Source organism: Euprymna scolopes, chromosome 22, assembly GCF_053919585.1.
Source record: "Euprymna scolopes isolate OS-2025 chromosome 22, ASM5391958v1, whole genome shotgun sequence".
Taxonomy (NCBI): Eukaryota; Metazoa; Mollusca; class Cephalopoda; order Sepiida; family Sepiolidae; genus Euprymna; species Euprymna scolopes.
The window spans coordinates 20,515,884-20,533,471 of NC_136503.1; the positions used below are offsets into that span (position 1 = coordinate 20,515,884).

Genomic DNA, 17,588 nt, shown 5'->3' on the forward strand with positions numbered 1-17,588 from the left:
CGAAAATTAGATCATATGGTATCACTAGAAGAATACATAATGTAATTAAATCCTTCTTAAGTAAGAGAAAAATCAAAGCTGTCCTTGACGGTCGTACATCTAAACAATATGATATAAATGCAGGAGTACCTCAGGGGTCTATCCTTGGACCTTTATCATTCCTGATATTCATAAATGACCTCCCTGATAAAATTGATGTTTCGGAGATGGGTATATTTGCCGATGACACAACTCTCTATAACAGGCATGAGGGGAAAACAAATGAACCCTTATCTAAGGAAATGGCAGAAACACTAGAGGATGACGTTCAATCTGTAATGGAATGGGGACAAAAATGGATGGTCACATTTAATGCTGCCAAGACTGAGCTTGTTTCCTTCAATAACTATAAGAAACCTTCTCTATCACCAATAGCAATGGCCAAGAACACATTGCCTGAAAGTAATTCTTTTAAACTCCTTGGCCTAACATTTACAGAGAACATGAACTGGAACAGATACATTGAGAACATTGCCAAGGCTGCTGCAAAAAAGGTGGGCTCTCTCTACCGTGCTAGAAAATTACTTACGCCTGAAAGTATCCTGTACTTCTATAAGGCCACCATTCGCCCATGTATGGAGTACTGTTGTCACATTTGGGCTGGTGCATCTGCTGCTTGTCTCTCACTCCTGGACAGGGTTCAAAAGAGAGTCGCCAACCTGATAGGTCCTGAACTGTCATCTAGGCTTCAGCCTCTGTCTCATTGACGAAATGTTGCATCCTTCTGCCTGTTCTACAAGTACTTTAATGGTGAGTGCTCTGACGAACTGCAAGTGCTTGTGCCTCCTCAACATGACTACCTCCGACAAACCTAACAAGCAACTAAGTCTCACCCTTTACAATAGAGATCCCTAGGTGTAAGAAAGGCTTTTACTCCAATAGTTTCTTCCCCAAAACTGCAAGTCTTTGGAACTCCCTTCCGGGATTCTGCTTTCCCAACTGTACTGATATGCAGAAGTTCAAGTATAATGTGAACAAACATCTTGCTACTCATCTCCCTTCATAATGCCCCCGCAAATTATGTCCTCGATAGTAGCCCCCTACTTCAAAGTGGCACTTGCCTTGTTTGGGGTGAAAATTTAATTAAAAAAAGAAAAAAAAAAGAAAGAAATCCAGGAAGCCATTCTTGCAAGCATTGACTTTTCCTTTGGTAAGTAGGTAAGGTCGCTTAGTCAGAATGTCAGTTTGTTCTAAGATGGGTATTTTTGTATCTAGTCCAAAGTACCTCTTTTTTTTTATTGGTCTGAACTATGTGTCTTAGCTTTGTGTTATATTCAGACTTTGGCAGGGGTGCTAAACCGAGGCCACCGACAGCCTCGGCTAAACAGACAACTGTTCCACCATGAAAGGAATTTATTTTAAACTGGGACATATTTTCCCGATTCACCGGCATGCGATCGATGTATTGTTTATTTCTTGTTTACTTCATGACTTAAAGAAGTTTTACGTGCGCTCTACAATCATGGCGAATTATTTACCAGTAACTCAAGATGACCAACAGAAAGATGATCAAAGAAGTAGTAAGATCAATTTTTAACAAATTTATTTCAATAATTTTTAACAAATTTATTTCAATAATTTTTTCGCCCACACTCCCCTATTCCGAGATGTTAGATTGTTTCGCTTGTACAAATCGGTTGTAAACAACGTTCTAAGTTGGATTGAGATGATTTCACACTAAAAAATAATTGGGACTTCAGAATAACACCCGACTCAAAGTTCGCAGAAAACGGTGTGTGTGTGTGTGTGTGTGTGTGTGTGTGTGTGATTTAGCCAACAAATCGTAAAAAAAGAATAATAATAATAATAATAATAATAATAATAAAAAAAAAAGGCAAAGGTTCAAATATACAACAAATAAATGTTACCAAAGGCAATATAAGTTACTCTTCTGGATAAAGGGTTTTGGCGCTTATGCGCCTATATCACCGTGCTATTTAATTTAAAATGGAGTACTCATGCAGAGAGTGATCCGTGCTGAAATAATAACGTTATTATTTAAAAAGCCATGGGAGGGGAGGGTGTTTTGTATCTATTCTGTACTTTAATCTTACAATTGAATAATAATAAAAAAATATAATAAAACTTTAATTAAACGTGGAAATACGATTTATAAAATAGCGCGGATCACTCTCTACATTAGCACCCAAAATAGTAAGTTTAATCAAGTTTAACAATATCTTTTTTTGGGGAGGAGGGGGGCGGTATTTGTGAGCTGGTAGACGAAATGAAGACTTGCCATTAAAAAGTTTATTTTTCGAGGAATTCGGGTCTGTTTCGAACGAATGTCACGCTTAAAATTGTTGCCTGTCAGTAGTTCTCATGATATTAAGGCCTACATTTTACGATGTATTCATTTCGCCATTGTGAATGAATATTATTGATCTACCAAGCCACAATTACCAAAGCGAGAAATAAAATGACCCGCCCCCATCTAAAAAGATTAAAAAAAAAAAAAAAAGGTAATTGTGGCCTGGTAGACCAACACAAAATCTACCTTCAACAACTTGTTTCTATAGTTTTTAGGGGTGCTGAAAACGATTTTAGGAAAACTCGTCCCGGGAAAACTCGTCTCGGGAAAACTCGTCTCGGGAAAACTCGTCTCCGGAAAACTCGTCTCGGGAAAACTCGTCCCCTTTCGCTAGGTAAGAAAACTGGTCCCGTATTGAATAAATATCGATTGAAAACACATTTTATGATCGTTCTTGAAGGAGATATTGCTTTTTAAAATAGACTATAGCCCCCCCTAATATTTTTAAAAAATATTTTTATTTGTTTAATGTTTTTTTTTGTTTTTTTTTCTACCTAACTGGCTAAGTTCTTAGTGGTTTCACTTATTTTAAAGCGTTTATTATGTTCATACAAAGTTAATTTAAAAACTTTTTGGTTCTTATTTTAACGATGTTTTTTGGAGTCATAAAAATAATAATAAAAAAACAAAACAAAAAAATTAAAAACTGGGAGCGTTACTTTTTTGTTTTGGTTTTTTAATTATGATAGTTTTTTGTTTTATGTTTTCGTTTTCTCTCATACCAAATGCAATGCACTCATGCGTTATTTAAAATTATAATTCTATCAATTATCCACATTTATTGTCGTCCTGTCAAATTTTGCAAAAATTAACTAATAAATCAAAAGCGAAATATTTTTTTGGCGCGAGAGATGCCACCCATCTCTCGTTAACTCATTTTTAATTTTTTAAATTTTTACTTCAAAATTCTAAAATCAATCATTCAGAGAAAAAGTAATCACTAAATAAATTTATTAATCAATTTTATTAAAAAATCCGCTATCGTTTATCAAGATTCTTTTTAATTTCATTTTTTGTTGGTTGTTTTTCCGAGGGAGATATACCCCCCTCTCTAAATTATATTTCAAAAAATATTAAAATTTTGGTTTGTATTACTGTACACATAGATTCGAAAAATAATAAACTAGACAAAATACTGTTAGAAATTCGCTCAATATATATTACCGTGACATAGGTTGACATATATTCGGTGTTTTTTTAAATAGTATTTTGTCTAGTTTATTATTTATAACACCTATTCCCGAACTTACTGTGTTTAAGAGAGAGTCGGCCGCTATAGGTAAACACTGTATGTTTTTCGAGCTGAATAAACATGTTACATTGAATAAAAACACGAAAAATATATCCAGTTTGGTAGGAAAGTAACTTATCTTGCCTTTGATAACATTTATTTGTTATATATTTGTTTTTTGACAATTTTTTCGAATCTATGTGTACAGTAATACAAACCCAAATCGATTTTACCCTTTTATAACAACAGTAAATAAGTAAATTCTTTTTATATTAATATAAAAAAATATGCGGTCTCGTTTATGAACATAATAAACGCTTTAAAATAAGTGATACCACTAAGAACTTAGCCAGTTAGGTAGAAAACGGACACTTAGAAAATTGATTTTATTTAAAAAAAAAAAAAAAAAAACATCAAACAAATAAAAAAATTTTTTTTTAATATTATGGGGGGGGGCTATAGTCTATTTAAAAAAACAATTTCTCCTTCAAGAACGATCATAAAATGTGTTTTCAATCGATATTTATTCAATAAGGGACCAGTTTTCCTACCTAGCGAAAGGGGACGAGTTTTCCCGAGACGAGTTTTCCGGAGACGAGTTTTCCGGAGACGAGTTTTCCGGAGACGAGTTTTCCCGGGACGAGTTTTCCGGGCACCGCTGAAAACGCATATCGTATTTAAAATTGGGACCGGCAACTAGTTTTCACAATATTAAAAAGATACTTTGCCGCATGTTCCATGTAGTAATGTTACGCCGTGGCGTTAGCGGTGTAATTTTTGTAGGGATTTTTGACACCCCTAACACGAAACTGCGAATAAAATATAAAAATCTCATAATTTCTCCGTTAAAAGTGGGTTATTTATTTTCTTTATGGATTATACTTCCAAAATAAACTATTAAAATTGTTTTAAAAGTAATAGAAATATTTTTTTTTTTAAAAACAGTAATGAATTTTCCGAACTCAATATTTTCAATTTTTAAACTTTAAAAATCTATCAAAATTTTTCTATTGATTCTATTTTTACGATATTTTCAGGGTTAATGGGAAATTTTATGTTCTTTCCAATAAACCGAATATAATATTTTAGACAAACGTTTTTTTTTTAATTCACGCCCCCACCCCAATTTTCAAGTTTCTATTAAAAAGTAAATAATTAATTTACTCACCGAAAAGTAAATAATTAATTTACTCACAAATTGAAGAGAAAAGGTCAATAAATAATATATTCAAATTAAAAAAAAAAAAAACTTAGTGTTTTTTAGAATTTTACCTGTAAAGTTTGAAGTTTAAAACCTTTTTTTTTAAACCACTTTATTTGTTTTTTCTTTTCTTTTTTTTTTTAATGGAACCTTGGTTCTTGCTCCTTTAATTGAAAAAAAAATAGGGCTTGAATTACATTTTTCGAGGAGTTATAAGCTTGGAAAGATGGGGTGGAATTATTCACTATTTTCACGAAATTTCTGTCACACCTACCGCAGCGCGCAGCAGCGGCCATATTTGTTCAAAACAGAAATGACGTAATGAATTTTCAAGATAAAGAAGAGTTAATCTTATATATATATATATATATATATATATATATATATATATATATATATATATATATATATATATATGCGCGCTTGCGCGTACAACAATGGCCATCACTTACAACAAAATATCGCATGTAATTCTTTATAAGTGGTGGCCATTGTTGTACGCGCAAGCGCACGCATATTTTTGCCGCGCGTGTGCGTACAATAGCCCCCACTTATAACAGAATTACATTGCTTAATATCTGGAAAACTACTTATTTGCGGAAAATATAAGTGCGATCTTCATTTTCAGCATACCCGAAAATCTGGGAAAGTAGTCATTTTAAACGAAAATGCTTAGGTGGAAACTAAGTAAAATATGGACAAAAATGGCCGCCGCATTATATTACTACATAAAACATGCGGAAAAGTATCTTTTTTAGTATCGTGAAAATTAGTTGCTGGTCCTGCGATATTCGTTTTCAGTGTACCCGGAAACTTTAAAAACAAGTTTTTAAAGGTAGATTTTGTGTTGGTTTACCAGGCCACAATTACCCTCGCTTTTTTTGTAGGAGGTTGATGCGATTCAAATTTGGTGGGGGGGGGGATCACGGGGGGATGAAATGGCGCCCTCTCCAAAATTAAATTATAAATGAGAGCAAAACAAAGAGATATGAATGATCCCCCCCCCCTCCCGAAAAAAAAAATTAATGAGACCGGATTGACTTGTTTTTGTAAACGGGGGGCCGGATTGATTTGTAAACAACAATTTTCAAAATGGCGACCAGTGAATTTATAAGGAATAGATCGAACAATGTAGGCCATAATATCATGAGAACTACTTGCCGGCGACAATTTTAAATGTGATATTCGTTGAAAACAGACCCTTCAAAATGTAACCAGACACTTACTTGTCACTGGAACTACCACACTGATGCACAGAGCACACAAAACGTGCATGACTCTAAGTCCACTGGCTATTCATTCATCGTCAGATGCTGGGTTTCAGTTCTTCTCATAGGTGCTTTGGTGAATGGCTGGTAGTGGTGTCGGCGCTGTAAATAACTGGGGTTTCAAATCAAAGCAATTCAATAATAACTCAGAAATCATTTTCTTATAAACAAGAATAATTATTCGTAAGATGTTTCAGGGTACACTCTATGCAAAGGAAAGTTAATTCTTCAGGTTCTTAACGGTTTCAAGATGCAGGATGTTTTTAACTTAGGGTCATTCAGATAGCTTCTCAGTCAGAGGAGGAAGAGCTTATCAATTTAGTTTTTTTTGGGAGATTATCTGGCCCTAGACAGGAGCCCAAAGCTGAGGTGTATACTCTTTGACGGCAAGCAGGCAAGTTTCCTTTGTTTGCTAAACAAAATGTTTTTTTTATGGAACCTCAATTCCGACCACCATCTCTTTAAGATTAGCATTTCCTCCTCTATCGTTTGGAGATTATCCCTTCCCTTCTATTGTCTTCGAATATCTTTTCTTATTTTCTCTCTCTTAAAGCATATCTCTCTTTAATTCTCTTTTTCGTTTTTCTTCCTTTCCCTCTCTTAAACTCCTTTGCTCCAAAGAAACTTTATTATCAGTTATGCCTTTCCATCTTTCAAGTTCATTCTTATCACCTACTTGGTGGTCCGTCACTTTAACATAAAACACGTGTTCTACTGCCGATATCTTCATGGATGTCAGCTACACTCCTTGTTGACAATGTCAACTTTACTTTGCCGAGAAATTACTTTTATTTCTTCCATATCAGCCATAAAAACATATTCATTCTTTTCTTCATTATTCGGTCTATCTTAAACCTCGTGTCAAACACTCCACCTAATCCTAAGCGCCTGTTTTTTCTACTGACAGTAGTGAAGCCATTGTTTCAGATATCGGTTTTCCTCCTTTTTCACTACCACAGCTTTTTTTCTCAAGGAGAACTTAATGATTTGGCTAGAGATCTGAACCTTTCCAAAGAATCTTCTAAACTTTTATCTTCGAGGCTTAAAGAAAAAATCTACTTTAGCCTGGAGCTCTCATAACTTTCTATAAAAAACACCATATTGAATTCTTTTTTTTTTTTACACAGTGATCACCACTTATCAAGGCCCGGAGGCCACTCAGGGATAAGGGTTATTGCAAGTACTTACCATATTTCACTCAGGAAAACGATATAGTATATTGCAACGATGTTGCCAGCATGACGTTGAACAGTATTATTCTTAAGATTGGCGCCTTTTTAGAGACAGTTCCAAAAAAGTTTAGAATGTGTTCTTCATAATGCCAACTTATATAGATCAGTTCCTCAAAGAAAAATTATGATGAAAGCAAATTTTTTCTGAAAAAGATTTCATACAGACAGTATCAATGAATCATATATGTTAATTTGAAAATGGTTGAGTTTATCCTCAGGCTACAAGGTGACTACAGAAAATTTCCCTGCTTCTTGTGTTTGTGGGATAGCAGAGAACAGAGCACTGAATGAAAAAAGATTGGTTTGTGTGCAGTGAACTGATTCCGGGTTCTCTCAATGTTCTGGTTTCTCCTTTGGTGGAGCAGTCCAAAATTGTGTTTCCTCCTCTTCACACAAATCTTGGCATCATGAAACAATTTGTGAAGGCTCTTGAGAAAGATGGCGACTGTTTCAAATATATATGCATGAAATTTCCAGGCCTAACCATAGAGAAATTAAAAGCTGGAATTTTTGATGGATCCCAGATTAAAAATTTAATGAATGATGCAACTTTCTGTAATTTTATGAATCCTGCAGAATTGAGTGCTTGGACGGCGTTTACAAATGTAGTAAAATTCTACTTGGAAAAAATAAAATCGCGCAACTACAAAGAGTTTGTTGAAATATTGCTCATAAGTCTTCATCAACTGGGTGCAAATATGAGCATCAAGTTGCATTTTTTAGCTATCTTGTGAAGAAAATCTAGGTGATGCAAGCGATGAGCAAGGAGAGCGGTTCTATAAAGACATCAGCAACATTAAAGATTGCTATCAAGGTTGTTGGGATGCCACCATGCTTGCAGACTACTGTTGGTCTATCAAGCACGTTTATGCCGGAGCCCCCCATTCTAGAAAATCAGTAAAACGTCAATTTATAGGTGATGATGTCTATGCTTAGCATTTTTGTTAAAACTTCAAGCTTTAGTTGTGAATATTTTGGTGTGATTTCACAAATATATGTCTTAAAGTTACATAAAAATACTGTTTCTTGAATTTGCCTGTTTTTATTGTAGCTACCGGCTTCCTATGGAGGGGGCGGGGGTGTACCATAGCAAAAAAACTAGGCCTGATAGAAAAAAAAGTGACAGCATTTCTGGAATCGCCGCTCTCAAATTAGATAAAAACAGTTGAAACACCATGACAATTTTTTTTATTGTTGGCCAGTGTTATTATTAGTATTATTATTATTTGTATCTGTTGTGAAGGAACATAACTGGCTATACACCGGTTACAAACTGTATATATATATTGGACTGTTTGGCAGACAGCGGCAGACAGCGGCAGACAAGCAGTCGCAGTAAGACGGATAGTCTTACGTGTTGATTATCAGACTTTCTTCCCCATACTTGTTACTATGTACTTCTATTTACCTTAGGCGAGCAGCCTTACGTTTCTGTATTATAAATAAACCCCATTACACATACCACTCGGTGTAACTCACGTTTGTCTTTATTTCCTAAGTATTTAGGAATATAACAATGGCGACGAAAGGATGTTCTTTCTCTTAACAGAGATAAATTACCGTACCAAGGACTGTGTACAATGCAAGGATTTTTTGTTTTACGAAAAAAACAAACTACACAAGGATTTTTGACCACGTGCGTCAATGAATTTAAAAATTTTTCCTACCTAAAGTAGCGAAAAGTACGGATTTTTCTTCGTAAAGAACTCACAAGAAATTATAGAAACATGTTCAAGGTAAAGTGGAATTTATATTTATTTTGACAAGTAAAAAAAAAAAAAAAAAAATGGTCGCAAGTTGAATTCGAAACTACACTAAAGGATTACGAGTTTCGAAAGAAAAAATATAAATACAACGACTATTGTACCATGTTATGCCACGTGGGAACGGCAGCCATATATATTTTTTTTTTTTGGAAAATTAATTGTTTGTTATTGCCTTTATATAAATAATTGGAACTATTTGTCGTGGGAAGTAAGAAATATTTTGTGTATGAACTTACGTTGTTGAAAAAAAAAAAAAAAAAAAAAAAAAAAGAATTATTTTACAAAGCCTGTTGAATTACTATGGATGAACTTTGTTGAAACGTGTTGTGTCTGCATATTGCTACTAATTTACGATATACGTAAATTTACGATTTTTCTTTGGAATTATTGTGTAGAATTCGAAAAGACATTTTTGTACTAGAAGCTAACATGGAACAATTAGCAGAGTTAACTAAGGCTCTAGCCCTTAGCATCCAGGAACAGACAAAAATGACTCAACAATTTTTAGCGCAACAACAACAACAACAACAAATTCAACAACAACAGCTACGGCAACAGCTGCAACAACAACAAGAAAGAACACAAAAAACTTTAGAGGCACAACAAGAACAAACAAACATACTACAACGACAAATGTCGACACAGCAAAAGAATTTAGAAAAGCTAATTCTAACGTCGACCGGGAAGAAGACTAATTTTTCTGCCGAGGGTATTTCAAATTCACTAACGGAATTTCGTTACTCCCCGGATACTGGTGTTACTTTCCCTGCATACTACAGAAGATACGAAACAATTTTTACGAAAAGATGTTTAGACTGGACCGATGAGGAAAAAGTTACCCTGCTACTACAAAAACTGGGTACTGATGAAAACACCAAGTATGCAAATCTAATTCTACCAAAAAAACCGGAGGAGGTTTCGTTCGAGGAAACAATTAGTACCTTGTCGAAAATATTTGATAAAAGGGATAGCCTATTTCACTCTAGATACAAATGTTTGAACATTCAGAAGGCAGAAGCTGAAGACTATCTAGAATATGCTTGCACTGTGAACTGTTTATGCGAATCATTTAAATTGAATGAAATTTCCGCAGACCAATTTAAATGTTTAATCTTTGTACAAGGTCTCACAGCACCAAGGGACAAAGATATACGTTCACGGATCCTAACAATTATGGAGGCGGATCCTAACATAACATTGCAAAAAGTCACTGAAGAGTGTCAACGTCTGATTAACATAAAGAAAGACAACACTCGCATTGAAGAGAAAAATATTTTTAAGGTGCAGCAAGTAAAAAGGCAAGGGACCACAAGAAAGTCCAGGTTCCAAGAACACAGGATCCTTAAAGGATACAAAGACCCAAAGCTAAAGTGTAAATGTTGTGGTAGTTTAAGACACAACAATAAGACCTGCTGGTTTAGGAACAAAATATGTTATGAATGTGGTCTCAGAGGTTACAAGGGAACATACTGTGCCCAGAAGAAAAGACAAGGGACCGATAATGTAAATACGCTTCGCATGAATAGAAAAAAAAGCTGCGAAAGACGGAAATATGTTGATGTTCGGATAAATGGACATCTGGTTACATTGCTTCTGGATAGCGGTGCAGATATTAGTATTATAAATGAAGATATATGGAAAAGGATAGGTCGACCTGAATTAACGAAAACCAGAAAGACGGCGAGAAGTGTGTGCGGCAAAAGATTAGAGTTCAAGGGAGAATTAAAATGCAAAGTGACATTCGCTAACCAGACTCATAAATCCAAAGTGTACGTCGTACCAGGAAAGAATACATGCCTGTTTGGGGTAGATTGGATTGTCCTGTTTAATTTATGGGAGAAACCCATAAATTCGTTTTGTAACGTTTTAACTGCAGAAAAAGCAAACCAAAGGGAAGACTTCCTGAAGGATTTGAAAACTGAATTTTCCAATGTTTTTGCCGAAGGACTAGGACTCTGTATTAAGACAGAGGCAAAATTTGAATTAAAGAAAAATGCCACTCCAGTATTCAAACCTAAAAGGAATGTGCCTTTTTCAGCGATGGACGCAATCGAAAAAGAGTTGGATAGACTTCAACAACTGGAAGTCATTGAAAAAGTTAACCACACAGATTGGGCAAGTCCAACCGTGTATGTAAAGAAAAAAAATAACAGAATAAGGGTCTGTGGAGATTTTTCAACGGGTTTAAATGACTGTCTATTGGACCATAATTATCCCCTTCCGTCCGCAGAAGATCTGTTCTCTAAGCTTAACGGAGGAAAAATTTTTTCTAAGATAGACCTCTCAGATGCTTACTTGCAAATTAAGATCAGCGATGAATGCTCCAAATACTTAGGCATAAATACTCATAAGGGCATTTTTAAGCTAAAGAGGCTTCCTTTTGGATTAAAGGTTGCTCCTGCTATTTTCCAGCAAATTATGGACACGATGCTGGCAGGGTTGAAATTTTCAATGGCCTACCTTGACGATATCCTAATTAAAAGTGAAAATTTGCAAGATCATAAGAAGCATGTAAAAGAAGTATTCAAAAGAATACAGGAATTTGGTTTTAAATTGAGCCCAGAAAAATGCGATTTTTTTATGAAAAAAATTAAATATCTAGGTCAAATAATCGACAAAGAGGGTCGAAGACCGGATCCACAAATGACTGAAGCAATTGAAAAGATGCCTGCTCCAGATTCAGTGACAAAATTAAAATCGTTTTTGGGATTAGTTCAATACTATGCAATTTACATCCCTAACATACATAATTTAAGAGCTCCTCTTAACGAGTTACTGAAAAAGGGTGTTAAATGGAACTGGAATAAGGAATGTGAATCTGCTTTCCAAAATATCAAAAGATGTCTACTGTCAGACTTAGCATTGGCACATTTCAATCCAGAAAAGGAACTAATACTAGCAACGGACGCCAGTGATTACGGTGTTGGCGCTGTATTACTTCACAAGTATGAGGATGGTAGGACAAAAGCTATCGCCCATGCTTCAAGAACGTTGGTTGCAGCGGAGAAAAATTACAGCCAAATTGAAAAAGAGGCGCTGTCGATAATATTTGGAATTACAAAGTACAATCGATTTCTCCATGGACGATCTTTTATTTTGCAAACCGACCATAAACCCCTACTTACCATATTTGGATCAAAGAAAGGCATTCCCACACATACTGCGAATCGATTACAGCGATGGGCTGTAACCCTCTTAAACTATCAGTTTAAGATGGAACATGTATCCTCAAAAAAGTTAGGACACGCAGATGCATTATCACGGTTGATCCCTAAAAGAAGCGAAAGTTTCGAAGAAACGGTAATTGCTGCGCTTAAAGACGAAAGTGAATGTACAAGTTCAATGTGTAATATGATACGTGAACTTCCGGTAGCTTTCGAAAAAATAAAAAAAGAGGCAGTAAATGACATTTTCATTAAGAAAATGAAAAATCAATTGGGATGGATAAAAAAAAATAAAAAGGTAGATCAAACAACGCCTTTTTCCATCTGTGAAGATGTGCTCATGTATGGTGAGAGGATCGTAATTCCACTAACGTTACAGAGGAAAATTCTGAAGGAATTTCATACAGGTCATCCGGGCATTTCGAGAATGAAATCCCTTATGAGAGGATATGTGTACTGGCCTGGTATGGACAAGGAAGTTGAAAAATGTGTCAAGACATGCAGAGGATGTCAATTAGCAGCTCGAGATCCTCCAGTAAAAACGACGCCATGGCCAAAGACGGACCTACCCTGGTCACGTCTGCATATTGATTATGCGGGACCTATAAATGGTTATTTTTACTTGATTATTGTAGATTCTTTTTCAAAATGGCCAGAAATATTTAAGTTTAGACATCCAACAGCAAAAAACACTGTGAGTGCGCTTAATGAAATTTTTAGCCGTTTTGGAGTGCCAAAAACCTTAGTGAGCGATAATGGAACAGCATTTACTGCTCATGAATTCAAAGAATTCTGTGACTCACTAAATATTCTACATATGACAACACCTGTGTACCATCCACGATCGAATGGGTTGGCCGAAAAATTTGTAGATACGTTTAAAAGGGCACTTAAGAAAAATCTTACTACGGACACAGACGAACAATGTATTCAAACATTTTTAGCAATTTACAGGGTGACACCAAATCCTAATAATAATGTCAATTCTTCCCCGGCTGAGCTAATGTTTGCAAGAAAGATAAGATCTGTCTTCGATAGGCTGCTACCAGAGAAAAAGAAAGTTTTCAAAAAAGAAAACCTTAATACCAAGTGCTTCTCCCCAGGTGAAAATGTATATTTCAAAAATTTTCAAAATGGACGAAATCAGTGGGTTGAAGGTATTATCAAAAAAAGGATTGGGAGCATGGTCTATACCATCCAAGGATTAAGTTTTGTCTGCAAAAGACACAGAAATCAAATACGTCCCAGACTGTCTCCAAATGTGGAAGAGACACCAATGGAAACATTGTGCGATATTTTTGATATACCAAAACCAGCGTGTGTACCGCAAACAATGAATATTTCGCCTGAACCGAACATACGGGCTGGACAGAAACCTTTACCCCGGGTAACGCTGACCAGAAGGAAAAGCGCAAGAAAGAGAAAAGTTACCAGGAGATTAAGCCCTGACCCTAAAAGGAAGAGGTATTTAAGCTAAAATCAGGAAGATTTCAGCTTCAGGGGGAGGTGTTGTGAAGGAACATAACTGGCTATACACCGGTTACAAACTGTATATATATATTGGACTGTTTGGCAGACAGCGGCAGACAGCGGCAGACAAGCAGTCGCAGTAAGACGGATAGTCTTACGTGTTGATTATCAGACTTTCTTCCCCATACTTGTTACTATGTACTTCTATTTACCTTAGGCGAGCAGCCTTACGTTTCTGTATTATAAATAAACCCCATTACACATACCACTCGGTGTAACTCACGTTTGTCTTTATTTCCTAAGTATTTAGGAATATAACAGTATCATTATTAGTTGTATCATTATTAGTATTGTTATTAGTATTATTATTAGTTGTATTATTATTATTTGTATCATTATTATTTGTATCATTATTATTTGTATCATTATTAGTATTGTTATTAGTATCATTATTCTCTCTAACCTAATTACTATTACTTTCTATACATTTATAATCACTTTTGTAACAAAGACAGCCATATTAAATATTTTACAAAATGCTCAGCTTAAAAATTTATCGTTATTTTTCCAATATTTTCTTGGTAGACTTGCGACTCGTAAAAGAATAAAAAAGTTAATTTAGTAATTCTATGAGGGTCGTTCCAAAAGTAAGGCCGTATATCTGATCCATTCGGATGGAATAAAAAAAGTAGGAGACATTACTTTTGGAAGTCCCTCATACTTGCTTAATTTTTATGAAGAAATTAGAACTTTAAAATGGTTGGATGAATCAGCATAACTAATTTAATCTGTGAAATCGCCATAATTGTCTTATCGCTTCTTCTCGCACTTCGAGTTCATCTAATATTTACCGTCAAGTACAAAACATTTTCACACAGTAATGTAAAAACATTATGCTGTGCAAAACAAAAATTGATATGTTGATTGCTATTGTATTAAAAATGTACATCTTTGAAAATTAAGTTGGGATCATTCCATCGCTCCAGAAAGTATTTTACTCCCGCCTCAATCCTCTATCTGTACAAAACTCAAGTACGTCCTAGGGGAGGATTTCTTAAGAGTACCCTTTCCTGCCTTGACGGGATACAAAACTGTCTTTGAAATCTAGTGGGCGAGGACCTTTTTGCCTCCCGCCTTCTCTTTCTCGCAGAAAAGACGTTGCGAGTCTGTCTCTGATCTATCATTACTTTTATGGTAAGTGCTCGACAACAACCATCAATAATTCCCCTCATTCTCTGTCTGTGCCTAAAACCAAACAAAAATTCCATGAGCAGAGTTTCTTTCCTAAAACTGTCAGCTTGTGGAACACAATATCTTGGGGCTGCTTCTCAGCTGACTATAACATGGTTGTATTCAAATCTAATCTAAATAAGTTCCTGTTGAGCCGTCATCTTAAATAATCAACCCCTACTTAAGTTCCACCATTACTGGTCATGTCTGACCATCTACCTCACACTTATTAACCCTTATCCGAGAGTGGCTTCCCTAACCCTAACCCTTATACTAGAGTGGCTCTCCTAACCCTAACCCTAACTCTAACCTTTATCTTAGAGTGGCTTCCGGATCTTGATTAATGGTGAACCCTTAGTTGAAAAAAAAAAAAAAAAAAAAAAGTAGATAAATAACGAGTTGTTGGTGCCCGGTGTTACCTGGGATTTTTTTGTATTTTTACCTTTGTATCGTTTTATTTTTCTTAACTACTATATTATTTTTTGTTTAGCAATGTTTTATCGGTTAAATCTTATTTAGAGCAGTGGTTCCCAACCTTTTTTATATGGTGGCACACTATGAAATTCGTTAAATTTTCTTGGCACATCTATCACAAAAAAATGAATATATTCTAGTCATAAAGCCTAAAATAAATAAATAAATAAACAAACAAAGCATCATATAAGGACATTTTTTATTAAATAAGTTGTATCAGGTATTCAGAATCTAATTTTTCCTGGTTGAAACCTTAATTATCAATGCATAAATTCATATTATTTGCATTCATCGGACTACCATTCTCATCTTGAGTGTCATTTTCACAACGTTTCGGTCGATGTAACCTCCAACCTTCTTCAGGTGTATCTTGTCGAACTTGGGATTATTTCTGTCGAACTCGAGAAGGACCCGTGGCGCAGTGGTTAGAGTACTTGGAAAAATCAATTGTAAAAGTGATATCCTCCTGAAGGTTAAAGGTTCAATCCTCAGTGTGGGTGACTGAAAAACAAAAAAAACAATTGCAAATTACTTAAGACCTCTATCCAGTTATAGCTAATGGAACAAGAGCACGCTACCCCCGTGAAGTAAATAAAGAGTTTTGCTCGAAATTCTGTCCAAATTCCCGAGATCGACAGAAACATTCTCGAGTATGACAAGATACACCTGAAAAAGTTCGGCGGTTACGTCGACTGAAACGTGAAAATCACACTCAAGATGAGAACAGTAGTCCAATGAATCCAAATAATATGAATAACCAATCCTCATCTCAAAAATTTCGAAACGTCAATACATAAATATTAGTTAAGAAATAGCTACAACGAATTTGTTAATATTGTAAACGAGATTGTATAAAGCATCAAAACGTTTAGCATTATTCATAAACATAGATCAGTTCAAAGTGTGGAAATCACATTTCACACACAGTGAACACACGGACACAAAACCTGTGACAATAAGGTAAACATAATTATCGCCCCTTAATTCAGGCAATTTCATTTTTTACCAAAAAATGGGCATTAGTACCTTATATCCGTTTCCACTTTATCTTCTCTCTCTCTCTCTCTCTCTCTCTCTCTCTTTATTCCTGGATACAGAGCAATACAGATGCCTGGAAACAATGCACCCGTATTTATTGCAAAGACTCTCATGCTGTACTCTTGCAAATACTCTTTTATACTCTCATGCTATACTCTTACAAATACTCTTTTTTACTCTTGCAAATACTCTTTTATACTCTCATGCTGTACTCTTACAAATACTCTTTTATACTCTTGCAAATACTCTTTTATACTCTTGCAAATACTCTTTTATACTCTTACAAATACTCTTTTATACTCTTGCAAATACTCTTTTATACTCTCATGCTGTACTCTTACAAATACTCTTTTATACTCTTACAAATACTCTTTTATACTCTTGCAAATACTCTTTTATACTCTTGCAAATACTCTTTTATACTCTTACAAATACTCTTTTATACTCTTGCAAATACTCTTTTATACTCTTACAAATACTCTTTTATACTCTTACAAATACTCTTTTATACTCTTACAAATACTCTTTTATACTCTCATGCTGTACTCTTACAAATACTCTTTTATACTCTTGCAAATACTCTTTTATACTCTTGCAAATACTCTTTTATACTCTCATGCTTTACTCTTACAAATACTCTTTTATACTCTTGCAAATACTCTTTTATACTCTCATGCTATACTCTTACAAATACTCTTTTTTACTCTTGCAAATACTCTTTTATACTCTTGCAAATACTCTTTTATACTCTCATGCTATACTCTTACAAATACTCTTTTATACTCTTACAAATACTCTTTTTTACTCTTGCAAATACTCTTTTATACTCTTGCAAATACTCTTTTATACTCTCATGCTGTACTCTTACAAATACTCTTTTATACTCTTGCAAATACTCTTTTATACCTTGTACGTTATTGAACAGTTTCTTACTTTTGTGTCATTACTGTAAATAAATGTATATTGGTTGTATCATATATTTTGGCAATCCTCTGTAATCATTCTTGATTAGAGGACCAAGCGACCCTCTTTATCATCTGCACACACAATTTAAACAAACAATTTATTATGCATTTTAATTATTCATTTTTATATTTGATGAACATCAGTATTATCTAAGTAATGATGTGTGAGTATTCATTGATACAAACAGCCTCAGTTGAT

The 17,588-nt window shown here is 34.8% G+C and overlaps 1 protein-coding gene across 2 annotated transcripts in view; it reads left to right on the forward strand.

Moving 5' to 3' along the window:
- LOC145243914 (sialin-like) overlaps positions 1 to 17,588 on the forward strand; it is a 285,719-nt gene that overhangs the window by 39,271 nt on the left and 228,860 nt on the right. Inside the window, exon 1 of one of the 2 annotated variants that reach the window (XM_080107026.1) lies at positions 1,404 to 1,559. The exons of the other annotated variant lie outside the window; for it this stretch is intronic. Coding sequence (XP_079963152.1) covers positions 1,502 to 1,559 — 58 coding nt within the window. The 5' untranslated portion in view covers positions 1,404 to 1,501. Of the gene's footprint in view, positions 1 to 1,403; positions 1,560 to 17,588 lie in introns of those variants that run through there. 2 annotated transcript variants of the gene reach the window in all.